The sequence below is a fragment of the Papio anubis genome, chromosome 16, assembly GCF_008728515.1.
Source record: "Papio anubis isolate 15944 chromosome 16, Panubis1.0, whole genome shotgun sequence".
Taxonomy (NCBI): domain Eukaryota; kingdom Metazoa; phylum Chordata; class Mammalia; order Primates; family Cercopithecidae; genus Papio; species Papio anubis.
In genome coordinates, this window is record NC_044991.1 from 19,514,099 (window position 1) to 19,541,503 (window position 27,405).

Below are 27,405 nucleotides of genomic sequence, written 5' to 3' on the forward strand. Positions count from 1 at the left end.
CATCTTCCACATGCTTTATAGCAGCAATATTGACAGTCACCCCTGTGCCCAAGGGAACATCAAAGAAGCTACACATTATTTTTAATAGCAAAAATGTTGAAACCTAATTAGCCAACAATGGAAGTCATGATCAAAATCTTGATACATGCATTCAAAGAACCATTATCCTGACTTAAGCGGTTAACACTGAAAAACTCTTGTGAACAAGTTTTCAGACAAAACTGCTTGAACACTGTGGTCACAAGTACATGATAATATGTAGGTATATGGACAAGTTATGGATTAAAATTTCTTCTAATATTGTTATATAGAATTTTTACATTTTAAAACACTTCAATGTTTTCTGATTATAAAAGTAATATATGCTTGCTATAAGAAACTCACACATTACAGAAATAATTGACAAAGAAAGTCAGAGATCTTCTATTCACCTTCCCACTTCACAGCCACTCCACTTTACCTCTGAAATAACCACTGTCAGCAGTTTGGTGTATCACCTTCAGTTTTTTTTCCCTGTGCATGTTCTACACCACATCATCTTTCACATGAAAAGATTCAGTAGGAACAATATTGTGAATAAATAACTCCCTTTTTTAAAGCGTGAGCTCTGTGGTAGACACCATTGTTAAGCACTAGGACACATAAACCATGTTTAATTTTTACATTAGCTTCATCTGCATTTCACAGATGACCAAACTGAGGCTTGGAGAGGTGAAATAACTTGACCAGGAGTACAGTTTAGATCTAAAACTAGGTCAGTTTGATCTGAAAACACATGCTTTTCTTTTTTTTTTTTTTGAGACAGGGTCTCGCTCTGTCACCCAGGAGTGCAATGGTGCAATCATGGCTCACTGTAGCCTCAACCTCCCAGGCTCAAGCAATTCTCCCATCTCAGTTTCTTGAGTAGCTGGGACCACAGGTGTACCCCTCCATGCCTGGCTAATTTTTAAACTTTTTGTACAGATAGGGTCTCACTTTGTTGCTCAGGCTGGTCTCAAACTCCTGGGCTCAAGTGATCCTCCCACCTCGGCCTCCCAAAGTGCTGGGATTAGAGGCCAGAGCCACTGTGCCCGGCCTTCCTGCTCTTAATTACTGTGCGCATCTTTCAAACATTTTTGTCTCTTCCCCTGCATCCCTGCTGAGAAGTTTAGAACAAATGATTTAAAAAATAATAAAAAGAAGACAGACTATTGGGCCAAATGCTCTTCACAAAGAGCTCAATGGCCTTCATTTATGAGTCTTTTGCAAGTCACAAAAGTAGCTGCTCTCTGTCACACACTGAGCAGCCTGGCATCTAGTTCCAAGCTTCTTGCCAGATGGTATCACCTATAAAGCCTAACAGCTGACTTAACGAGAGGGCAAACCTAAAGGGAAACAAAACAAAGAGTTTCCATTTCCTCAATACAAAATGCCTCCTACTCAGTTCAAGGTTGAATCCAAGGGCTCCTGGGACTGAGGCTGCCTTACTTGGGAAGGTGAAATTGTTTCATCAGGAACCACAGATTCATTCAGTGCAATCCTGAGGACTAACCATTCTGCTTCCCTTCTAGCAACATCCATATGATCTCACCAGTCCACACATTTGGTGGGATTATGTTCCTAGGCCAGAGTATGCAAAAAAAAAAAAAAAAAAAAAAAAAAAAAGTCACTAGCAGCTGCAGGTGCTTATAAATGCTAGCGGTATGCACTTCGGTCACTAAGACCAGGGCCTCTGGCTTCCAGGGGCCTCTGATTCCTGCATTAGTTGCTAATGCTCTGTAGGAAACCAAAACCTGGGAATGTTAAAGTGGTGTCACCTGGTGGTCAAGAGCAGCGACTTCAATACCAGCCACATCTGGGTTTCAGCACTGTATGTGTGGCCCTGGACAGATCACTTTACCTATTTAGGCCTCAGTTTCCTCCTCCATTAAATGAGTTGATGTGAGGCTTAAATGAGATCATGCATTTATAAAGCTCTTAACATATAGTTATTTCCATATAGTAACAGTTCAACAAGTGTTCACTGCTAGTATTATTATTAAGTGTAATCTGGAGAAAAGAACCTTAAGAACCTTAATTTCTTTCTTTTTTTTTTTCTTTTTTGAGATGGAGTCTCGCTGCATTGGTGCAATCTCAGCTCACTGCAACCTCTGCCTCCCGAGTTCAAGCGATTCTCCTGTCTCAGCCTCTCGAGTAGCTGGGACTACAGGCACATGCCACCATGCCCAGCTAATTTTTGTGTTTTTAGTAGAGACAGGGTTTCACCATATTGGTCAAGCTGGTCTCGAACTCCTGACCTCAGGTGATCCACCTGCCTCGGCCTCCCAAAGTGCTGGGATTACAGGCATAAGTCACCGTGCCCAGCCAAGAACCTTAATTTCTATCAAGATCCCTGACTCAATAATCCTACTCCTGGAAATCCTAATAAAATTCCATTATTCAAACTCAAAAAAGAAAAAAAGAAAAAAGTGGCAGTGCACGGTGGCTCACACTTGTAATCCCAGCACTTTGGTAGGCCGAGGAGGGCAGATCATCTGAGCTTGGGAGACCAGCCTGACCAACATAGAGAAACCCTGTTTCTACTAAAAATACAAAAATTAGCCAGGTGTGGTGGCACATGCCTGTAATCCCAGCTACTCTGGAGGCTGAGGAGAACTGTTTGAACCGGGAGGCAGAGGTTTTGGTGAGCCGAGATCGCACCAATGAAACTCCAGCCTGGGCAACAAGAGTGAAACTCCATCTCAAAAAAAAAAAAAAAAAAAATAAGGTGTGCAAAGATAGTCACTGTAGCATTATTATTTAAACAGCAAAATGGGGAAACAACTAAAAGGTCCTTCGATGAGGAAAACACAAATTATAATGAACCAAAACTCAATGAGTTCCCAGTAATAGCATGGAAAAATAAAAAAAAAAAAAAAACTCAATGGGATAAATGGCAGCCTAAATAATAAAGAGGACACTTCAGAGCATCATGGAAAACCTGCCAAAATTAAATTTTAAAGCAAACAGAATGGTGATGGCTACATAAAAATACATATGCACAGCATACAGATAAAGAGAACATGAGGAAATAAGAATATACTTGTTCTGGGCTCTTGGCAATGCGGGTAAATATTTTGCTTTTAAAATTTCTTTAACATTTTAACAGAATTTTTTTTTTTTTTTTTCTTTTTGAGACGGAGTCTCGCTCTGTCGCCCAGGTTGGAGTGCAGTGGCCGGATCTCAGCTCACTGCAAGCTCTGCCTCCTGGGTTCACGCCATTCTCCTGTCTCAGCCTCCCGAGTAGCTGGGACTATAGGCTCCCACCACCTTACCCGGCTAGTTTTTTGTATTTTTTAGTAGAGATGGGGTTTCACCGTGTTAGCCAGGATGGTCTCGATCTCCTGACCTCGTGATCCACCCGTCTCGGCCTCCCAAAGTGCTGGGATTACAGGCTTGAGCCACTGCGCCTGGCCCAGAATTCTTTTTAAGAGTAACATTTGATGTAAATATGCAAAAAAGTTTTAAATGTTTTTGTTCCTAGCCACTAGACCACTAGAGATAAATGTGCAATTTTGTTTTAGCCAGTAATTTTACTTCTAAGAATTTATCCTAAGCTAGGCACAGTGGTTCACGCCTGTAATCCTAACACTTTGGGAGGCTGAGGTGGGAGGATTGCTTGAGCCCAGGAGTTAGAGACCAGCCTGGGCAACATAGTGAGACCTTGTTTCTACCAAACAAACAAACAAACAAACAAAAAACTAGCTGGGCATGGTGCCGTGCACCTGTGGTCCCAGCTACATGGGAGGTTGAGGTAGACTGTTTGAGCCCAGGATGTCGAGGCTACAGTGAACCGTGATCACGCCACTGCACTCCAGCCTGGGCTACAGAGTGAGACCCTGTCTTATTCTAATAAAATAACAGTGAATACGCTCACAAATTTATCTGTAAGTTCATCAGGATATTTTTTAAATTGGAAAAAGAAAGCTGCTAAATGTCTAACAAAGGATTGAATTATGTTAAATCCACACAACTAAATGCTAAACAGCTAGTTAGTAAAATATTGCTGGTAATGTAAAATCTCAAGATAATACTAAGACTCCCACTCACACAAAGAAGGCACTAAATATCTGCAGAACAAATGAAATTTTAAGAGAGGGTTACAAAACAGGAGCCACATATTGTAAAAAACAAAAAAATTGTAAAACGTATACACACATCTATAAAATACACGCATAGATTTATAAAATTTGTGTGTATATATAATTATAGAAAAATGGAAAAGAAAATAGAACCAAAATGTTTCCAGTGGTTACCTCTGGATTGGTGTGGTTATAAGTGATTTTTCCCCCTCTTTTCCTTTCTGTATTTTACAAGTTTTCCTGTACTTTTATAATCAAGGAGAAATATTGTAAGGCTAAGAAGGAAACTTCTAAAGCCATCAGCTCATTTGTAGAAGCTTCTCCTAGAATGTTCCTCACCCCTCTATTCTCCGGCTCTGGCCTCTGTCCTTGAGGACGAGGAGGGGTCTTCTCTCTGAAACAGAAATGGTGTAAAATAAGTCTATTACAAATTGCTTTGAGTTGCTCCCCGTGAGGACCTGGAGCTCTTCACCAACAGGGTCAGGGCCACAGCCTCTTTCTTGCCCAGGACATGAACTTATGTCAAATTAATTCTCCAAATACTAACTCTTCATTTTACCTGCAACTGTTCTTCCCACCTGTATAGAGGACCAGGGAGAAAATCAGCTTGTTACGAGATATTCACCAGATTGCACTACAGCCTTCTCTTACAGAGATCCTGACTCAGACTGGTTAGGAATCATGGCCAGATGCCTTCCCTGGGCCTGTCAGATACCAGAAATTCCAAATCCATACTGGAACGTCAGCAGTTAAGGACTGAGGTTCATGGTTTCTCTGACCTTCCCCTACTAACTTCAGTTCTATCTCACACTATTCTTGGGCAATTACCCGATGCTATTATTTTTGAGCCTCACCCCCTCTGATCACTCAACCCATGAATACTCAATTGAGGGCTGAGTTACACAATAAGCATTATGCAGGATGCTATAATACTGAGACTGATGACAGACGTAAGAGGTGTTCATGGTTTCAACGGGGATAGAGCCAATCACATGACAGTGCGGTGGGAACTGGGTGAGAGCAACTAATGTGGAGAAGACAGACCGCTTCAAGGAAGAGGGGACTTTAGGGCTGCTCATAAGAGATGAATAGAAGTTAGAAGAGAAGGTGGGGGTAGAGGGGTAGCTCGAGCAGGACTGGGGAGGGAAGAAGGCAGAAGAGAGAGCAAATACACAGGCTGATAAATGTGAAAGAGCAAGTCCCTTTAAGAGAAGTCTAACACGTTGGGTACACAGCATATGCTAGGGTAGGCGGGAGAAGGTAAGAGATTCTTCGGGAAAGCTTGGGGATGCCAGACCATGAAAGGTTCTCGTAGTTGTGTTTGTGGAACGCTGGACCCATGCACATCTCCATTTCTAGAAATCCCAAACTCCACAAAGTCACCCAGATCCTGTTTCCTCTCCCCCGATGCTTCATACATCTCTGATGCAGCAACCCTACTCCCTGGAGCCTCTCCTGCTACATATCCTGCTTCCCAGGCTGCAGAAGTGCTCTTTCACAGTGCTCTGTACACTTGTGATTGTGATGTCTGTCCACTGCTGGGTCCCAGCAAGCGGCAACTTGGATCCCCTCTCTTCCCTCCCCTCCTAGCTGACTCTCATCTGGATGAGACTGCTTCAAAACCAAGGGATCATCTAGTACTAAGTAAAGGGTGGGGTCAGGGGATGCTGAATGGGAATGAATTCACGTCCAAGGGGAGAAGTGGGTGGGAGAGGCATCCTAAGTCCTCACCTGGGGTCCTGTTGCCCAGTGCTGCCCCTTCCATAGAGGGGGATGACTTTGTCTCGGCTGATGCCAGCTTTGCAAACGGGACACACCTGTCTGTTAGGTCGGGTCTCCAACCACTGCAAATAGGAGAGAAAAATGCATGAATGGCCCAAGACCCACCAGAGTGATCAGCCAGAGCCGCCATAACAACATAGGCCAGAGGCCTCAAACTGGGAAACACCAGCATGAGCAGGGAACACCTCAAGGAATCCGACTCCCGTTCCTTCTCCTAGCATTCAACAAATACTTACCAGTGATAAAATCAAAATTGCCTTTAAATATCATCATAACTGGCTGGGTGCGGTGGCTCATGCCTGTAATCCCAGCACTTTGGGAGGCGGAGGTGGGTGGACCACCTGAGGTCAGGAGTTCAAGAGCAGCCTGGCCAACATAGTGAAGCCCTATCTCTACTAAAAATACAAAAATTAGTCAGGCGTGGTGGTGCATGCCTGTAGTTCCAGCTACTCGGGAGGCTGAGGCAGGAGAATCACTTGAACCTGGGAGGTGAAAGTTGCAGTGAGCCGAGATTGCACCACTGCATTCCAGCCTGGGTGACAAGACTCTGTCTCAAAAAAAAAAAAAAAAAAAGAAAAAAAAATCACAAAGCTTCTTCATACTTTGTTTCTCTCTAGGGCCTCCTAGCAACACGGGGGAGGGAAACTGCAAGCCTGGGGCTGTCAAGCCTGGGGCTGTCAAGTCTGACATACCCAGTGTCAATTTAGGCTGCTGGTATAAGTACAGCAAACTTTAAATTACAGCCTAGTAGGAACAGCACATATATTTTCCTGTCAAAAAGACAAAAAAACTAAGCTAAGGTGTAGTGATGCTGTCACCTCTGTGCCACCCAGGAGGCTAGGGCACAAGAATCATGAGACCCAGGTGGCAGAGAGGGAGTTCATGAGATCTCACCTGTGATGCACTCCAGCCTGGGCAAGAGCAGAGACTCCGTCTCAAAGAGCGAAACAAAAACAAAAAACAATTAAACCCTGTAAAAACAAGTGATAAAAATGTTTTTTTTTTTTTTAGTTTTTGAATTGCTTATTTTTTGAAACAGTCTCCTCACCCAGGCTGGAGTGCAATGGAGTGCAATCTCAGCTCGGCTGGCCTCGCCTCCCAGATCCAAAGAAGCAATTCCTCATGCCTCAGCCCTCCCTGTAAGTAGCTGGGACTATAGTACACCACCATGCCAGCTAATTTTGTATTTTTTGTAGAGGCAGGATTTTGCTGCCATGTTGGCCATTCTCAAACTCCCTTGCCTCCAAGTGAAGATCCATGCCTTGGCCTCCTAAATTAACAGATTACAGGAGTGTAGAGCCACCACCTCATAAAATGTGTTTTATAGACATTCTCAGCTGAATTACTTCAGGGCTGAGGAGATAGCAGCATTGAATGATTTTATTTCATACTCTTGCTGTTCATAGCTCCAAAACTAATGTGTTATGTGTTCTTCATAAACTCACAGTCAATATGTTCTACCAGGTCCTGCTGGGGACAGAATGTGCATGCAGTCCTGTTCCCACCTTCTTTCTCCCATCCAGATTCTGAAGCTTTAGCAGTCTGGAACTTCTGTCCTCCCCTACATTCCTAGGCCACCTACAAGTGTGGTACTCTACTGCTGACAACCAGGGAGACATTTAGCTGGCTGTGATTATTCACAGCCACTTGTGAACGCCAGGCTTTAGCAGGTGCTAAAGCTGGGAAAATAGACTTTTCTCTCCTCACAAAAGCTCTTTGTTGACACCAAAAAAGTTTTCCCCTTCCTAATATTTTCATAACTTTTAAGGGCTGGGGGACTGTTGATATGATAGGAGGTACTGTTTTAATAGAAGCAGAATCTCAAAAATAAAAAGGACCTAACTAACATACTATCAATCCAATCCAATTTATAAACGAGTAACTGAGACCCACAAAGGCCATCTGTGGCAGAATTAGGACCATCCCGATTTCATCAAGTGCCTGTCAGTGGGCAGGTATGTAAAGAAAGCTTCGGGGGTAAGTAAGCAAATGAGCCCACAAGCAGGGCAGATTGCAGCTTCTGACAGTAGTCTCCTGAGACTAGGGCTGTCTTGTGCAACCATAGCTGATGAAAGACAAAGTAAAATGAAATGCATCTTACCTGATGTAAACACGGCCAACTGCCGGAGTCCCCAGGGCAATCAGTCATCAAGGAGAAGGAGAAAAGGGGAAAGGAAGAAAAATGCTTTCATTAGCAGAAACACTTGATGGGTGGAGTGGTAGTAGCAGAATGAGAAAACAGGAGTAAACTATGGAACACTGCATGCCCACCGAGGTTCTGTAGGGATTACTGGTATTGGAAATTAGAAAAAACTGGGCTAAAAATCACAGAAAAAAAAATAACACAATGGAGGTAAGACCCCAGTCTCTGCCCCTGAGATCTCAGCATATGTGAAATCCCCAGGGCTCAGACCACATAGACCCAGCTTCTCTACAAATCAACCTGTGAGAGGTTATAACATCTGAAGGAATCCAATAAAAAAGCTAGGGACGCCCTGTGCAAAAAAATTGACAGGAGCATTCACATACACATGTACCACATACTATTTTACACTCAATTTCAGTGGGTTCATAGTCTCCTCGTGTTCACAAGGGATGTGTGGATTCTCAGGTAGTCCAGATCCAGTTTAACAAAATCTTCAGGCTATCCTCATCTTTGAGAACTCTCCTAGCAGGAAGCAGCTTAAAAGGTCAGGTCTACTCTAAAAGCATCTTTAAGTAACAGGAAGGATGGGGATGCAATTGACAGAAAGGGCTACCTTCAGCTTAGAGAGCTGCTGTCCAATCTCTCCATTTTCAAATGAGGAAACCAAAGCTCAGAAACATAAAATGAACTGCATCAGGATTAAAAAAAAAAAAAAAGTCTCCTGACTTCTAGTTCATCGCCCTTTCTATAATCTAACACCGCATACCAAAAAAATGACATTTACAAAATTGAAAGAAAAGTAATCAACTCCATTTTTTTTTTTTTTTGAGATGGAGTTTTGCTCTTGTTGCTCAAGCTGGAGTGCAGTTCACTCAGCTCACTGCAACCTCTGCCTCTCAGGTTCAAGGGATTCTCCTGTCTCAGCCGCCTGAGTAGCTGGGATTACAGGCATGCGCCACCACGCCCAGCTAATTTTTTGTATTTTTAGTAGAAACAGGGTTTCACCATGTTAGCCAGGCTGGTCTCGAACTCCTGACCTCAGGTGATCCACCCGCCTTGGCCTCCCAAAGTGCTAGGATTAAAGGCGTAAGACACTGCATCCGGCCCACATTTTTAATTTCTTTCTCTCATTTATTTAGTCAACACATATCTACTGTGTACCTACTACGTGCCAGGACAGTGGAAAATGCAGGCATAGCTTCTGTACCTCAGATACCAAGTATCTTTAGCTGAGTACACTTTGAACTCAACGGAGAGTTCCTTTTGCAATTCCTGAACCACAGTTTAGCTTTGCAAACCAAATACACAATCTTCCTGGACATAACATCTAACTCCAACATTAATGTTGCAATGTCATTCTAAACTGAGTGGAGAACACTCCAAATCATGGCAGATTTCCAGTGGCAAGTTCCCTTAAAGGCTCTAGGGGAGAAGTGGAGGTGAATGAATGACCCTCAGGGGAGAGTTCAGGCTTTATAATAAGAACCATTCCTCCCATTTATTAAGCAAAGATAGTCATGTATCACTGAAAGACAGGGATAGTTCTGAGATATGTGTCATTAGGCAATTTCACCATTGTGTGAGCAGCATCAGAGAGTGTACTTACACAAACCTAGATGAAATAGCATACTACACACCTAGGCTACATAGTATAGCCTATTGCTAATAAGCTACAAACCTGAATAGCATGTGAATGTCATAGGCAACTGTACCAGAGTGGTAAATATTTGTGTATTTAAACATACCTAACATAGAGCCAAGGTGTGGTGGCTCACGCCTGTAATCCCAGCACTTTGAGAGCTAAGGTGGGCAGATTATTTGAAGTCAGGAGTTCGAGACCAGCCTGGCCAACGTGGTGAAACCCCATCTCTATTAAAAATACAAAAACTAGCCATGTGTGGTGGCACATGCCTGTAATCCCAGGTACATGGGAGGCTGAAGCATGAGAATCAACTTGAACCTGAGAGGTGGAGGTTGCAGTGAGCTGAGATCATGCTACTTAATCTGGAGTGCCACTGCACTCCAGCATTAGTGATGCAGTGAGACTCCATCTCAAAAAAACCCCAAAACCAGGCTGGGCATGGTGGCTCACGCCTGTAACCCCAGCACTTTGGGAGGCTGAGGCGGGTGGATCACCTGAGGTCAGGAGTTCGAGACCAGCCTGGCCAACATGGTAAAACCCTGTCTCTACTACAAACACAAAAATTAGTCAGGTGTGGTGGCACATACGTATAATCCCAGCTTCTCGGGGGGCTGAAGCAGAAGAATCGTTTGAACCTGGGAGGCAGAGGTTGCAGTGAGCCAAGATCATGCCACTGCACTCTAGCCTTGGGCAACAGAGTGAGACTCCATCTTAAAAAAACAACAAACAAACAAAAAGTCCAACATACCTAACATAGAAAAGGCAATGCACTAGTCTATAACATTATGAAATCACTAGATTATAGGAATTTTTCAGGTCCATCATAAATCTTGTGGGACCACTGTTGTATATATAGTCCATCGTTGACCAAAATGTCGTTATGTGCTGCATGACTGTACTGTGTGCCACGCTGTGGCTGAATAGCTTTTCATTTCTTAATGTCACTGGATGGTCACATTAACCAATGAGACAGTGCCATTTATCTCCATCTCACAGATGACGAAACCAAAGTACAGGGAAGCTAGCAGATTTGCTCAGGGACACACCATCCAGACTGGAAGCATCTGTTCATTTTAGAGTCTGTGTTCTTTCCAATGGTATTCTGCCTTAAAAAAAAAAAAAAGATAGTGGGCGTGGTGGCTCACACCTGTAATCCCAGCACTTTGGGAGGCTGAGGTGGGCAGCCTCCCAAAACAAAAATTGACACAGGGCCAGGCATGGTGGCTCACGCCTGTAATCCTAGCACTTTGGGAGGTCCATGTGGATGGATCACTTGAGGTGAGGAGTTTGAGACCAGCCTGGTCAGCATGGCGAAGCTCCATCTCTACTAAAAATACAAAAAGAAAATTAGCCGGGAGTGGTGGTGCACTCCTGTAGTCCCAGCTTCTCAGGAGGCTGAAGCAGGAGAACCACTTGAGCCCGGGAGGCAGAGGTTGCAAGTGAGCCGAGACTGCACCACTGCACTCCAGCCTGGGCAACAGAGCAAGGCTGTCTCCACGCACACACACATAAAGATACACAATAGCTGTACATTTAAATATAAATATAGTTATATATAGTTAATATATATAATACATTATACAATTTAAATTTATAATCTTAACATTTATACTTATAAAATTTAATAAATACACACACACACATTTTTTTTTAGACGGAGTCTTACCCTGTCTCCCAGTCTGGAGTGCAGTGGGGTGATCTCAGCTCCCTGCAACCTCCATTTCCTAGGTTCAAGATATTCTCCTGCCTCAGCCTCCTGAGTAGCTGGGATTATAGAGTACATACCACCACCCAGCTAATTTTCTTGTTTTTAGTGGGATGAGGGGTTTCACCATGTTGGCCAGGCTGGTCTCAGGCTGTTGACCTCAGAGTGATCAGCCTCCAGTAGCATCCCAAAGTGCTGGGATTATAAAGCATGAGCCACTACTTTTAGCCAGAATATATATATATATATATATATATATATATATATATATTTTTAGGGGATGGAGTCTTGCTCTGTCCTTGCAGCTGTAGATACAGTGAAGCAATCTCTGACTCTGCATGCTCCACTTCCGGAGTTCAGCCATCCTCCTGCCTCAGCCCCTCCCCAGCAGCTGGGACTACAGGCACCCCATCGCCCACGCCAGCTAATTTTTTGTATTTTTAGTAGAATGAGGTTTCACCCGGTGTTAGCCAGGATAGTCTTGATCTCCTGACCTGCGTGATCTGCCCTTAGCCTCCCAAAGTGCACTGGATTTAGAAGCGTAAAACCACCATACCCAGCCCAGAATATATATATATTTCTAGAGACAGGAGTCTCTCTCTATCCCACCCTAGACTGGGAGTGCAGTCATACAACCATAGCAAGCTCACTGCTTGGCCATCCAGATTCTAGGCTCAAGCCTTCCTCCCACCTTAGTCTCCCGAGTAGTTAGGACTACAGGCACTGTCACCATGCCTGACCAGTTTTTAAATTTTTTTGTAGAGATGGGGCCTTACTGTATTTGCTCGGACTCATCTTGCTCCTGGGCTCAGTGATCTCCACCTGCATTGGCCTCTCTCTCTCAAGTGTTAGGATTACAGGTGTGAGCCACGGAGCCCAGCCATAATAGCTGTACACATTTTTTGTGTTATATGTGATAATTTGATACATTCATATAATCAAATCAGGGGTATCCTGTCTTTTAATTCTTACTTTTGTCAATCATTTCAAGTCCTGGTTTTATGATACCCTGAAGTATCCTGAATTTCTAGGAGAATGCGGATCACAACAGCTTTTACACAAAACAGTAATTAGGGCAAGAGCCTCAAGAACAAAAATCTCTGCTCCATTCTATTTGTTCACCAATAAATGGATGTTTTATGCTGTTGCCAACTTAAAATTCCTTAAATATTGTTTAAATTGCCTTTTCTTCACATGATTTCTCTGCTCAAAAATATTCATTACCTCTACGTCCCTTTAGTCGAATCTGGGTTTGATAATCTGGCCCAATACTCCCGTAACCATTATTTTTCCTAACACTCCCAGACCCTCATCCAGAGTGCTGTGAGAGGTATACAGTAGCCTCAAGGGTCTCAGATGAGTCCAACAGTGCATGCGCCTATCCCTAGAAACTCCCTGCCTTGGGGGGACACACACACCCTTCACCTTACCTAGCATTTTTCGATCGACCTTTCAAGGTTCAGCTCAAAATCTCAAGACAAAAAGAAGAAGAAGAAAAAAAAAAAACCAAGAAAACAAAATTCAACCTTCACCTAGGTTCTCAGAGCCAGAAAGGGCTCCTGTAACCATCAAGGCTGGAACAGACACCGACCTTGACACTTCATTTTGATGTGTGTATATATCTATACATAAACATAAAATATAGTAACAATTACAGTCATAGCTAACACATACTATTTACCGCAAGTTATGTGCTCTTCTAAGCCTTTTACATTAATACTTGCATTTAATACTTGCAAAGAACCCTGTAAAATGAGGCGGAATGTGTGTAAGCACCTTGCCCAAGGTTAAACAGGAAGGTGGCAGAGTCAAGCTTCAGAAAGAGGAAGCCCAGTTCCACAGTCCTTGCTTATAACCATTATGCTATACTACCTCTAGGCTCAGCACAGCAAGTAGCAGGTAGTAAGTGCTCACTAAATGGTAAGTATTATTACTTTACAGATGGGGAGAAGGAGCTCAGAGTGGAGACAGGATTTGCCCAAGGTCACCCAGCTCATTGGTAGCAGAGCTGGGATGGGAACTCAGGTCTCCTGTCTGTTGAGCCTGAGTGTATTCCCAACGTGAGCAGGAAGCATTCTGCTCCAAACCGTCCAGGGTCACGGGCTTTCCAAACATGGCAATCTGCTCTCTGGCAGGGGAGCAGGGATACTGACCAGAAGAGGTGGCCACACAGGCTGATGACGGCATCCTTGGCTGTGTCCAAGCAGATGTTGCACTCGAAAGTGCTGTCCTGACCTCCACTCTCGCCAGCGCCATTGCTGCTCCCACTGGGGCCCCCTGCAGTGGAGTTCTCAGGAGATGCAGAGGCCGAGGGCCCCTTGCTTGCCATCCTTGGCTGTCAGCGAAGCTCTGAGTGAAGACTCTCCCCAGGGAAATCCTAAAAGGCAGAGAACTCTTGACTGCCCATTTCTGCAGCCCTCTCCCCCCAGATTCCATGCCAACATTCCTGTCTTCTCTCAGCTCCAGAGCTAATTATGACTGAATCCCTGAGCAGACTTCCCAAAGCGCTGCAGAAGATAAGAGTTGTAGGGCACGACCCAGAGGACAGTGACCCAGAAACTTCTCATGAACATGGTCCAGAATGTATCACAGATACACAAACTCCACAAATACAGAGCAGCCTCAAGATAGTTCTCCACAGGAACCAGGACCTTGTCTCACTCATCTTTACATTCTCCCACGATAATCAACCCAGGTGACAAATATATGCTAAATTAAATGGAATATTCAGGCTGTCCAGCCTCTATATTGGCAGGTGAATCTGTTAAGCCAGGAAGGTTGTGATTGGCATATGCCAGAATTTTTTTTTTTTGAGAGACGGAGTTTCACTCTGTTGCCCAGGCTGGACTGCAGTGGCACAATCTTGGCTCACTGCAACCTCTGCCTCCCGGGTTCAAGTGATTCTCCTGCCTCAGCCTCCCGAGTAGCTGGGATTACAGGCGCCTGCCACTACACCTGGCTAATTTTTGTATTTTTAGTAGAGATGGGGTTTCACCATGTTGGCCAGGCTGGTCTTGAACTCCTGACCTCAGGTGATCCACCTGCCTCAGCTTCCCAAAGTGCTGGGATTACAGGTGTGAGCCACCACGCCCAGCCCACATGCCAGAATATTAAGAAACTCCTGTTAACTATGAAAGGTTAGGAAGCTAAAAAGGACCAGAAAGATCATCTGGTCCAAGGTCTTCCATATTGCAATCTTTTTCAATCCTCCTCCTGCCACATTGGAATACTATTCCCTTTATTTTATCTAAATACATCAACTTTTCAGCCTCAGTACATTTGAAGAAGAGGTTTATATCACTGCTATAAATGGAAAACCAGTAATATTTAACCATAAGTAAAAAGGTTAATATAAAAGTAACAAATGAAAAGTTTACCCTCATACACCTGATATCATCTGGCACACTCATACTATGTTTTGGACAATCTTGATCTGGTCCAATTTCTTTAGGAAACTGCAGTTACCTCAGCTAGCTGACTAACATGGGGCTGAGACTGGGACTCATGGACACCCTGTTTGCACCGTACCACTACATACTAAACTGGCCACTAAATGCTGGTATAAACAGACCACTGTTGACTACCACCTCCAAGTCAAAGAACCCAGCCAGGAGTTGAACAAGAAAGAGGATAAAACCAACACCAAGCAATACCCAGAAATTGTTGATGCACATTAAGAATCTGTCAGGAGCCTTATCTGGCCACCCTCATCATCTCAGAAATTCCAAGTAGGAAATGTTGGCTGGCTACCACAGTCAGAGAAGTGGAGGCCTGGATACTGGGCTCAGCCTCTAGCTTCCTAGGTGGTTTTGGGAACCTCCCTTCCCCTCTACTGATCATAATTTTCTCATCTGTAAAATGAGGCACTGGACTCCCTGGTGTCCTAGGTGGCCCCCTCCAGCTCTCAGACTGTGCCTCTCCAGGTCATCTTAACCTACTATTATCTCCAAAACAAGCGGCCCCTTCACAAGTTTAGGACTTACCACTGGAACACCACAAGGTCGCCCTGAGGTCAGCTTCCAGAGTATGACAAAACAAGGACCAAAAAGTTACAGCCTTCTCAGACCCAGAAAGCTTCCTTCCTTCACACTCAGAGCTCTGGCCTCATGAGCATCCCTTACCACAATACCAGCTCAGTGACTTGAGCAGGGAGAGGAGGTCGGCTCACCACCACTTTTTCACTCAGTTACATCATTTTACATAATGTCCCAGAAGGGTAGCTGGCTGCTGGCAGCACCACTGCCATGCACTGGCCTCGGCTCCAAGACCTTCTCCCTGATCTTCCTCCTCTCCATATTACATGTGCTCTCTTCATCTTAGGATAAAACCCAGTTTTGAGAGCCGCATTATTGTCTTTCCTCATTATTCCAGCTCAACAATCCTAAGTACCCAACCTATGTGTGTTTCTTTTAAAAAAAAAAAATCTTAAAACATTAAAAATTATGCATATAGATTTTGGAAAGACAACCATAAAGTCAGATCAATCACATCAGCCTCCTGATGTGATGCAACAGAAGTACACAGCACCACCAATGCAGCATGTTTGCTTTAAAACTCAGACACTAATCAAGCATCTAAAATGAATTACCAGCCGGGCATGGTGGCTCACGCCTGTAATGCCAGCACTTTGGGAGGCCGAGGCAGGAGGATCACCTGAGGTCAGGAGTTCAAGACAAGCCTGGCCAACATGGTGAAACCCTGTCCCTACTAAAAATACAAAAATTAGCTGGGCACGGTGGCGCACACCTGTAATCCCAGTTACTTGAGAAGCTGAGGCATGAGAACCACTTGAACCTGGGAGGCAGAGGTTGCAGTGAACTGAGACTGTGCCATTGCACTCCAACCTGGGTGACAGAGAGAGACTCCATCTCAATAATAATAATAATAAATAAATAAAATGAATTACCCATTTTCAGAAAATATGGAGGATAGGTGCAACTATTAAATGACTCAGAATGTGGGACTTTCTACAGGACAAATAATAAAGTTCCACAAAAAATAAATAGCATGGACGGGATTGGGGTTATAGATTGAGATATGAGATATTCTAACCACTTGTAGTATGTGGATCTTACTGGAACAAGATTCAAGCAAACCAACTGTACAAAGACTCTGGTGACATGACTGACAAAAACTGTTTAGCCTAGGTATTACTCGATATGAAGGAATTATTGTTGGCTGGGCATGGTGGCTCATCTCTATAATTCCAGTACCTTGGGAGGCCAAGGTGGGTGGATCGCTTGAGCTCAGCAGTTTGAGACCAGCCTGGGCAACACGGTGAAACCCTATCTCTACAAAAAAAAAAAAGTTAACTGGGTGTGGTGATGCACGTCTATGGTCCCAGCTACTCCAGAGGCTGAGGCAGAATTGCTTAAGCTTGCGAGGCGGAAGTTGTAGTGAGCCAAGATTGTACCACTGCACTCCAGCCCAAGTGACATAGTGACTGTCTCAAAAACAAAAAACAAAAAACAAACAAACAAACAAAAAATAGCTGGGTGTGGTGGTACACAACTGTAGTCCCAGATAGTCAAGAGGCTGAGGTGGGAGGATCACTTGGGCCTGGGGGGTGGAGGCTGCAGTGAGCCGTGACTGTGCTGCTGCACTCCAGCCTGGGTGACAGAGTGAGAGAAACCCTGTCTCAAAAATATATATATATATAAAAAAGGGAATTACTGTTAATTTTGTTGGGTATCATAATGATATCTTTTTTTTTTTTTTAAACAAATCCTGACCTGATAGAGACACATATTTTTGAAGGAATAAAGTATTTGGGATTTGCTTTAAAATACTCCAGGGGGGGAAAATAAAAATGGAGAGAAAAGATGAAACAAGAACAAGGAAGTTGGCTGTTGAAGCTGGGTGATGAATGGAGGTTCACTGTAATAGTCTGTGTGTGTGTTTGAAAATTACAATAAAAGGTATTTTTTTCTTTTTTTGAGATGGTCTCGCTCTGTTGCCCAGGCTGGAGTGCAGTGGTGCAATCACATCTTACTGCAGCCTCAACCTCCTGGGCTCAAGCAATCCCCTGCCTCAGCCTCCTAAGTAGCAAGGACTACAGGTGCACATCACCATGCTCAGCTAATTTTTAAATTATTTTGTAGAGACGAGGTCTGTGTTGCCCAGGGTAGTCAAACTCCTGGGCTCAAGTAATTCTCCTGCCTCAGCCTCCCAAAGTGCTGAGAAAACAAGCATGAGCCACTGCGGCTAGCTCCAATAAAAGGTACTTTTTTAAAAAGATTAAGCTGTAGAAGAGTATGTATATAAACTTATTTGGGTAAAAACTAAGTATGTATATGAGTATGTATGTATGTGGATCCATACACAGACAGGCAGACACACACACACACACACAAACACACACACAGAAAATGCCTAGAAAATACACATTAAACCATCAACAGTTATTTCTGGGATTATAAGGGCTAGGAAACATTGAATTATTATATTCTTACCCTGTTTCAATGTTTTACAACAAACAAGTATTACTTTCACAAGAACATTTTTAAAAAGGAAATCATAAAATGTGAAGTATATTACATATGTTACAATAATGAATATAGGTATTAGAAAATGGCTTTAGGCCAGGCATGGTGGCTCATGCCTATAACCTTAGTACTTTCGGAGGCCAAGGCAGGAGGATCACTTATGCCCAGGAGTTTGAGGATGCAGAGAGCTATGAATGTACAATGTAGAAGAACATACTCAACTGTTAATAGCGATTATCTCGATATCAGTAAGGATGTAGAGGTGATTTTTACATGTATTTTTTTTTACATGTATTATTATTTTTACATGTATTACTGACATTTTTATATGTATTATTTTTTTTGCTTCTCTTTTTTTGAGACGAGTCTCACTCTGTCGCCCAAGCTGGAGTGCAGTGATGTGATCTCGGCTCACTGCAACCTCTACCTCCCAAGTTCAAGCAATTCTCCCTGCCTCAGCTTCCTGAGTAGCTGGGCTTATGGGTGATCATGACCACACCCAGCTAATTTTTGTATTTTTTAGTAGAGACAGGGTTTCGCCATGTTGGCCAGGCTGGTCTTGAACTCCTGACCTCAGGTGATCCACCCACCTCAGCCTCCCAAAGTGTTGGGATTACAGGTGTGAGCCACTGTACCTGGCCTTTACATGTATTACTTTTGAAATCAGTCAAAAGAATAATAATACATAAAATTTCTCCCCCTCCCCCCCATGTTCCAGTTTTCCCCAATCCTGAATGTTCTGAGTTCAAGTCCTGGTTCCATCACTGACTGTCCATATGGCCATGGTAGATCCCTTGATGATTTGAATCTCTTTTCTCACCTGAAAAGCGAGAGTATCGTGCCTCCTACAGGGCTACTGAGGTGGCCCTATGAAATAACACAGTGACCTGGAGGGCCCACCAAGGCAGGACAGGGCTGTTGCTGTTGGGGAGGCACACATTTCATACCATGTAACCTGGTCCACTGCCAACCCACTTCCTGGACCCAACAAAGCTGTGCATGGCCCATACTCCTACACAGGCATAAGGGGACAACCAGGATTAAGGTAGGTGTTGGAGTGGGAATGGTTAAGGGACAGTAACAGGTCAGTTCAGAGTTTGCAGGGAGTGGCAGCCTTGTGCCAGGCCAGGCACTGAGACAGGCCTGCATGTCCCAACTGTAGGCAGGCCGTATCACTCTCCTTGTAATTCTTAGTAGACACCATGTGGTCCCCACCCAGGCTCTAGAGCCTCATCCTAGCAGGCACTCAAATATTTGCTGAGTGAGGATGGGCACACATGACTGACTTTGGTCAACTCCTAGCTGGCTGGTCACCAACTTTTCTTTGTAACATATTTGGGCCCCACAGCTGTTCTCCTGGGGATTGTTTACTGAGCACCTACAGAACCATATGGGCCTGCCAGGACTGGGACAGTGATCTAAAACATAGAGGTTCCTGATTGGCTCAGGAACTAGGCAGAAAAAGAATCAGGTCCTGAGCATACCTATATGGCCGTCTTGCTAAAATTTCTCATGGTCCCTGTAGAAGCTACAGACTTTGACCTGACCACAAAGCAACCTGGCTGTGGCTAGTTCTATGCCCCTGTCCCTACTCTGACCATTCTTTTCTCCTGACCAGAATCCACTCTCTAGTTTTCAAAGCATTTCACATCTATCACTGCATTTTATACTCATGCCATTTTACAGATGAGGACTGGGCCAGGGACATTAGAGGACTGCCTAAGGCCAGGATACCATGCAGTGCCAAATTCAGACTTCCTAACACAACATCAGCACTCTCTTCATTCTTATGTTACTCTATTACTGCTTTACAAAATTAAATACCTGGTCTTTGTCTTCCCTCAAATTTATTGTGCAATGTTGTAACTTTTGTGCCCTTTGAAATGAGTGCAGAGTAAATTAATCATTCATCCATTTATTCATTCAACCAACCAACAGTTTTCCAATGCCAACTACATTTGAGGTCTGGTGCTACCAACTGTGGAGGAGTTACAAAGAAGAACAAGACCAAGTTGAGGTCTTGGAGTCTAGTACAGGAGCTAAAGGCACATAGGTTAATTTTAAGAACTCTAAACAAGAGGTTCCATCAAACTCACCTATTTTTTCTTTTGTTGTTGTTGTTTTTGACTGTTTTTCTTAAACAAAGCATCCTCTCACCCTCCCCCCAAAAGATCTGGTTCCCAGATCCCTTCAGAGATTTAAACAGGATCTGGACCTAGATCAGGCCTAAGAATCTGTATGTTTTTAATGTAGCCCTCACTTTCTGCCCTAGACGATTCTCTAATTAACAGAGTTTTGGAAACCCAGCTCTAGAAGAGGGTACAGCTCTATCAATAGCACAAAGCAATACCAACAAAATACACTATTCTAGAGGGACAGAAACCTCAGGGCCTACCCAGCTACAAGCCACAGGGACTACAGAGAGATCAGATAAACCTGGGGGGTAAGGGACAAATCTGCTAAATTCAGATCAATCAGCATTTGGTCCAACTGGAACACAGCTGATCATTTTAAGAAATAAGTTCACACCTAGTTTTGAAAAACAGCCCTAACTTTGAGATGTCCAGGGCGACACGTGTGGTGCTGGGACTAAGGCAGATTTGCAGTACTTAATGATCCTCTAGGAACACAGAGCCTGGCGGCTGAAGTTGACTGACCCAGTATCTTCAATATATTACCTTCCCAGAGCTGGCCTTTGGTCCACTTGGCCTGGCTCACCTCACAGGAACTGAGCAAGAAAGAGAACACAAGAGTTGAATATCCCTGCAGGAACCACCAGGGAACTTGATCTCATGAGGAAATCTCTCTGTAGCATTCTTAAATTCAATTATCAAGTTCTAGAGAACTGTAGGAATTCATAATCTGCCTTATCTGCCCCTTTAACTCCAAGAATTTCGAGACCAGGGTATAGCGAGACACCTAGAAACGTTAATCTTCAGTATGAAGATTACGAATTTGGGTGATAAATAACTTGCACAATCCCAGCAGAGGTCTCATTTCTGTGGACACATGCTTATTCACATGGAAGCTTTCTGCCAGGAACCCTGGCGTGCCTCAGCCTGTCTGCACCGCTCATTAGACTGCTGCTGGACCACACGTAGGCAGAAATGGGACCTGCATTCCAAGAATGTCTACGTCACACTCACAGAAGGCTGGAATGGGAAGAACTCTGAATAAGTTTATTGGAACTTAGAACACACAGAAACCAGCTTTGAAATTTTAAAGTCTAAGTGGTGTTTAGGTCCCGAGGCTAGCCCACGGAGATCTGGCCCTCAAATATAGGATCAGAAGCACAGAGAAGGCTGAAAGGACTGGCTTCTTTTCACTGGGGCTGCACTGGTCCTTTTCTCTGGTTCCCTCTAATCTTCCTATCTACTTAGTAGATAAGAATGAATCTTCAAAGATTCATTGAAGATCCTATTATTTGCCAGGCATTCAAGATACAGAAATAAAACATTTTTTTTCAGTCTAAGGGGAGACACAAACAAGTAAACCAACAAAGGCAACCCAGTGTACTGGGAACTGACAGTGTGTACATGGTACCTGAAGACAGAGAATGCTGGGAAAGATGTAGACACAGCACAAGAAACAAGTGCATAATTCATTGTGCTGAGTTCAGTGTACCCGAAGCCCAGGGCATATATAAGGATGGTAAGGCAGCAAGGGTTGGGACTAAGGCAAGAAGAAAAGATTTTGATTCTTAGGGCCCTTCAGCCCTGGCCTGCCGGGCCCACATACCCTATCTGGTACCTAACCCAGATCTGCCTAACCTTCCAAAGGGCTCCATGATTTTAACGTCTCTTTTTCTCCCCATCTAGCTCCCATTAAATAAACTGGTACATCCACGTAATAGATTACATAGCCACTAAAAATAATGCTTCCACAGAGATTTTGCTTACATAGGAATTTCAATTATATGACATAATGTTAAGTGAAAAAAGCAGGATGGGCCGGGCGCGGTGGCTCACGCCTGTAATCCCAGCACTTTGGGAGGCCGAGGCGGGCAGATCACGAGGTCAGGAGATCGAGACCATCCTGGCTAACATGGTGAAACCCCATCTCTACTAAAAAATACAAAAAATTAGCCGGGCGTAGTGGCGGGCACCTGTAGTCCCAGCAACTCGGGAGGCTGAGGCAGGAGAATGGCGTGAACCCAGGAGGCGGAGCTTGCAGTGAGCCAAGATCGCGCCACTGCACTCCAGCCTGGGTGACAGAGCAAGACTCCAACTCGAAAGAAAAGAAAGAAAAGAAAAGAAGAGAGAGAGAGAGAGAGAGAAAGAAAAGAAAAAAAGGAAGGAAGGAAGGAAGGAGGGAAGGAAGGAAGGGAAAAGAAGGAAGCAGGATGTAAAATTGTATACAAAATTGAATATATATGTGGCCAGGTGCGGTGGCTCATGCCTACATTCACCGCACTTTGGGAGGCTGAGGCAGGCAGATTGCTTGAACCCAGGATTTCGAGCAGCTGGGAGGCTGAGGCAGGAGAATAGCTTGAACCCAGGAGTCAGAGATTGCAGTGAGCTAAGATTGCGCGACTGCACTCCACCCTGGGGGACAGAGCGAAATTCCGTCTCAAAAAATTTAAAAAACCTGAATTTATTTGTTATCAGCAGGTTAAAAAGATACCAAAAAAAGAGGTCAAAAATATTAACGGTAGTAGTCTCTGGACAGTGGACTTATGGACAAATTTCTTAAGCTTTAAAAAATACTTACATGTACTTGCCACCTTTTCTATAGTGAGTACTGTGTTAATACTCAGGAAAAAATAGGCCAAGCATGGTAGCTCACGCCTGTAATCCTAGCATTTTGGGAGGCCAAGATGGGAAGATTGCGTGAGGCCAGGAGTTCGAGACCAGCCTGGTGAACACAGAGAGATCTCATCTCAAATTACAAAATAAAAGATGTGAAAGGTCCAATATATTCAGATCTCAGTAGAGGACAAAAAGGAAAGCAATCTGAATTAAGTACATTCACAACTGAGGTGTGAATGGTCCTTAGAATATTAATTATCTCAGAAATTTTAACAATTTTATTTTTTTTAATAAGTAACATGTATACAGGTACAACAAAAGGATATAGGCTGAAAAGTCTCTCCTTATTCCTGAACCCAACATACCTGTTCTCTACCTTCGAGACTGCTTGACTATATCATTAGTATAAATCCCAGAAGTAGAACTGCAGGGTCAAAGTATTTATATTTGTAACTTTGAGATAGTGCCGAATACCCCCAGGGAAGATGTGCCAATTTATATTCCTATGAGAAATACGTAAGACATTTGTTTCCCTATGTCCCTGACAATGACATGTATGTTTTCCAAAAGATAATATATGTTTGTTTTGTTTTGTTTTGTTTTTGAGACAGAGCTTCACTCTTGTTGCCCAGGATGGAGTGCAATGGCATGATCTTGGCTCACTGCAACCTCCACCTCCCGGGTTCAAGCAATTCTCCTGTCTCAGCCTCCTGAGTAGCTGGGATTACACGCACCCACCACCATGCCCGGCTAATTTTTGTATTTTTAGTAGAGACGGGGTTTCACGATGTTGGCCAGGCTGGTCTTGAACTTCTGACCTCAGGTGATCCACCCACCTCAGCCTCCCAAAGTGCTGGGATTACAGGTGTAAGCCACTGTGCCTGGCCCGGAGAATATAAGTTAAGTGAAACGAGAAATATAATCTTGGCAGCCTGGGAAGATAGTTTAAATTCACTAACTTGCTAGTAAGATTCATTACGTTCCACACACTGTGCCAGGCCTTAGAGATAGGACAATTTCTAAACATACACATACACAAATACACACATAAATATATTTTGAGACAGAGTCTCGCTCAGGCACTCAGGCTGGAGTGCAATGGTGTAATCTCAGTTCACTGCAGCCTCCACCTCCCAAGCTCAAATGATCCTCCCACCTTAGCTTCCCAAGTAGCTGGGATTACAGGTGTGTGCCACCACACCCAGCTAGTTTTTTTGTTTGTTTGCAGAGATGGGGTTTCACCATGCTGCCCAGGCTGGTCTTGAACTCCTGGGCTCAAGCGATCCACCTGCCTCAGCCTTGACCTCCCAAATTGCTGGGATTACAGGCATTAACCACCATGCCCAGCGATAACACATATTTGAATGGGGATTCTAGAGTCAGTTGTTCCTACTTTTTCACATTTTCGTCCACTACTTTTTTTTTTTTTTGAGACAGAGTCTCGTTCTGTTGCCCAGCTGGAGTGCAATGGCGTGATGTCGGCTCACCGCAACCTCCGCCTCCTGGGTTCAAGCGATCCTCCTGCCTCAGCCCCCCAAGTAGCTAGGATTACAGGTACCCGCCACCACATCCAACTAATTTTTTTGGTATTTTTCGTAGAGACAGAGTTTCACCATGTTGGTCAGGCTGGTCTTGAACTCCTGACCTCAGGTGATCCGCCCACCTAGGCCTCCCAAAGTGCTGGGATTACAGGCATGAGCCACCACGCCCGGCCTCTTCCATTATTTTCAAATACAGAGAATGTTTTGATCATTTGTTGGGTTTTAAGCTTCAGTTATTTTTGAAAAATTACCAGGTTTCATTTTTTAAAAGGACAAAATGGAGGCCAAGAATGGTGGCTCACTCCTGTAATCCTAGCACTTTGGGAGGCCGAGGCAGGAGGATCAGTTAAGGCCAAGAGTTCAAAACTAGCCTGAACAATATAGTGAGACCCCATCACCAAAAAATTTTAAAAATTAGCCAGGTATGGTGGTGTGTGCCTGTAGTTGTAGCTCCTTGGGAGGCTGAGGCAAGATGATCACTTGAGCCCAGGAGCTCAAGGCTGCAGTGAGAGCTAGTGATGCCCTGTGCTCCAGCCCTGGGAGGCAGGAAGGGCTATTTCTTTTTTTTTTTTTTTTTTTTTTTTTGGGCGGAGTCTATCCTCCTGAGCTGGAGTGAGTGGCGGATCTCAGCTCACTGCAGCTCTGCCTCCGGGTTCACATGCTTCTCCTGCCTCCAGCCTCCCAGTGGCTGGGCTACAGGCACCCGCCACCTAAGCAGCCTAGGATTTTGTATTTTGTGAAACTGAGAGTTCACTGTAGTAGCCAGGATGGTCTCGATCTCCTGACCTCGTGATCCGCCCGTCTCGGCCTCCCAAAGTGCTGGGATTACAGGCTTGAGCCACCGCGCCCGGCCGAGACTGTTTCTTAAATTAAAAAAAATTTTTTTTTTTAAAGAGTGAAATGGGATTTGTACTACCACTGGCACAAACTTTTAAGTATCATCCAAGAAGCTGCCTTGTCATAAAATGTTCCTTAACTTTTTTCCTTAAAAACTAGCACAGCACAGAGGAATGTGATGGCTGAGTTCAAATCTCAGCTCTGCAACTTATTCTGTGACTTCACACAAGTTATTTTCTCTCTGAGCCTTTGTCTTTCTCATTTGCTAAAATGAGGCTAATACGTTCCTCAGAAGACAGTTCTAAGAAATAGAGATAGCCGGGCGTGGTGGCTCACGCCTATAATCCCAGCACTTTGGAAGGCCGAGACGGGCAGATCATGAGGTCAGGAGATCAAGACCATCCTGGCTAACACGGTGAAACCCCGTCTCTACTAAAAATACAAAAAATTAGCCAGGCGTGGTGGCGGGCGCCTGTAGTCCCAGCTACTCGGGAGGCTGAGGCAGGAGAATAGCGTGAACCTGGGAAGCGGAGCTTGCAGTGAGCCAAGATCACACCACTGCACTCCAGCCTGGGTGACAAAGCGAGACTCCATCTAAAAAAAAAAAAAAAAAAACAGAGATTAAACAGTACGGGACTAGCATACTGCCTGGCACATAGGTTAAGTACTCATGAAATGTTAATCCCCCTCCTTTTTAAGGTCTCTCTGAGTTCACTGAAGGTAAACTGTTTTTGTATATTCCTCATAGAGACATGCAACCAGCAGGTACTTGGTTAATTTGCTGAGTAAATGAGTCACAACTTTCCTTTCTCAATGAGCATCGTTCCTTGACTGCAGAATAAATGAGACATCAGAACTGTGTATGTTTATGAGCTGAGAGGAAATCTAAAATTAGACACAATTTGACCCAGAGAAAATCAGATTTTCCCCAAGTGTTAAAATTAGGGGACACTTGTTATATATCTTATCACTATAAGTAACATCAGCTAACACTCTGCTCAGCCCTCTACATGAATTATCTCATTTAATCTTTATGGCCTTTAGGTAAACACCACTGTATCATCATTAGTATCGCTTGGGATGTTAAATAAAGGCTCAGAGTAGTTAGGTCACTTGTCCATGGTCACAGACTTAGTCAGAGGCAAAGCTTCCCAACCCAAGTCAATGTCCTTAACAAATGGTAACTCAATGATCTGTTCTTGGGCATCTCCTCAAGCGGATACCCAGCTTCCAGGTTCCTTACTCAGCACAAGGCTAGGTGCCTCAGGAGCACCTGATATCCACGTGTGTGTGTGTGTGTGTGTGTGTGTGTCTGTGTGAGAGTTGACAGATCTGATGCCCAGGAGCAATTAGAACTGTACAACTCAATATAGCCAACTAGAGTTGTGGAAAATCAGTATCCTACAAGAGCAAAACACGCTGTTCAGAACTGGAAATGTTACATAAGAGTCATTTTTTTTTTTAAAGTATTACCCAAAACTCTTACACAAATGAAAAAAAAATTCAGGGATCTGCAACTAGAAGTTTCAAGTTTTCTCAAATTGGTACCCCCCCGCCATCATTAAAGATAACATACACAGAGTTTTGGTTATCCACTGAACTATTACCCGCTCTAGTGAGATACCTCCTAGGGCCAACAGCACAGTGCCTGACAGGAAGTAGATGTTTGATTAAGGTATGTGAATGAATGAAGGGGATTTAATTTCAATCAAACCAATACAGCTGAGGAAAACAGTGTTTTAAAGAAAAGCTCTTCAGACTGGACAGACAACAATTAAGGGCTGTGAATTTCTAGTGTAACACCGTGAAAGGAATAATCTGGAGCCAGAGGACTTAGCCTAAGGCTCAGGTCTGTCACTCACTATGCCAGTGTCCTTACCTGCAAATGGGGAACAATTGTTCCTGCCATCCCTTTGTCATGAGAAAAATCTACAAAATAAGGGTTTTGCTTTTTTTTTTTTTTTTTTGAGATGGGGTCTCACTCTGTTGCTCAGGCTGGAGTATAGTGGCACGATCTTGGCTCACTGCAACCTCCGCTTCCTGGGTTCAAGCGATTCTCCTGCCTCAGTCTCCCGAGTAGCTGGGACCACAGGTGTGCACCATCACAACCGGCCAATTTTTGTATTTTTAGTAGAGACAGGGTTTCACCTTGTTGGCCAGGCCGGTCTCAAACTCCTGACCTCAGGTGATTCGCCTGCCTCGGCCTCCCAAAGTGCTGGGATTACAGGCATGAGCCACCGCGCCCAGCCTTGTTATTATTTTAAATAAGTATGAAACAGTGCCTACCCCCATAAGACAAAGAAACTAAGGAGGAAGCAGTAAGATTAATATTCTGAATTCATGATTGCAGGTGTGCACCACAACGCCTGGCTAATTTATTTGTATTTTTAGTAGAGACAGAGTTTCCCCATGTTGACCA

General features: G+C 44.0%; 1 protein-coding gene across 4 annotated transcripts in view; it reads right to left on the minus strand.

The window, feature by feature from the left end:
• The window catches only part of RNF185 (ring finger protein 185), a 46,164-nt gene that overhangs the window by 5,496 nt on the left and 13,263 nt on the right, over window positions 1-27,405 (minus strand). For 2 of the 4 annotated variants that reach the window (XM_003905450.5, XM_031656368.1), the window contains 4 exons: window positions 13,529-13,752; window positions 7,984-8,002; window positions 5,832-5,944; window positions 4,440-4,494 (listed from right to left, as the gene is read on the minus strand). In XM_003905450.5, the coding sequence (XP_003905499.1) occupies window positions 4,440-4,494; window positions 5,832-5,944; window positions 7,984-8,002; window positions 13,529-13,704 (363 nt within the window). In that variant the 5' untranslated portion in view covers window positions 13,705-13,752. Of the gene's footprint in view, window positions 1-4,274; window positions 4,495-5,831; window positions 5,945-7,983; window positions 8,003-13,528; window positions 13,753-20,538; window positions 21,839-27,405 lie in introns of those variants that run through there. The other 2 variants (XM_031656369.1, XR_001892225.3) reach the window with 2 other exon arrangements.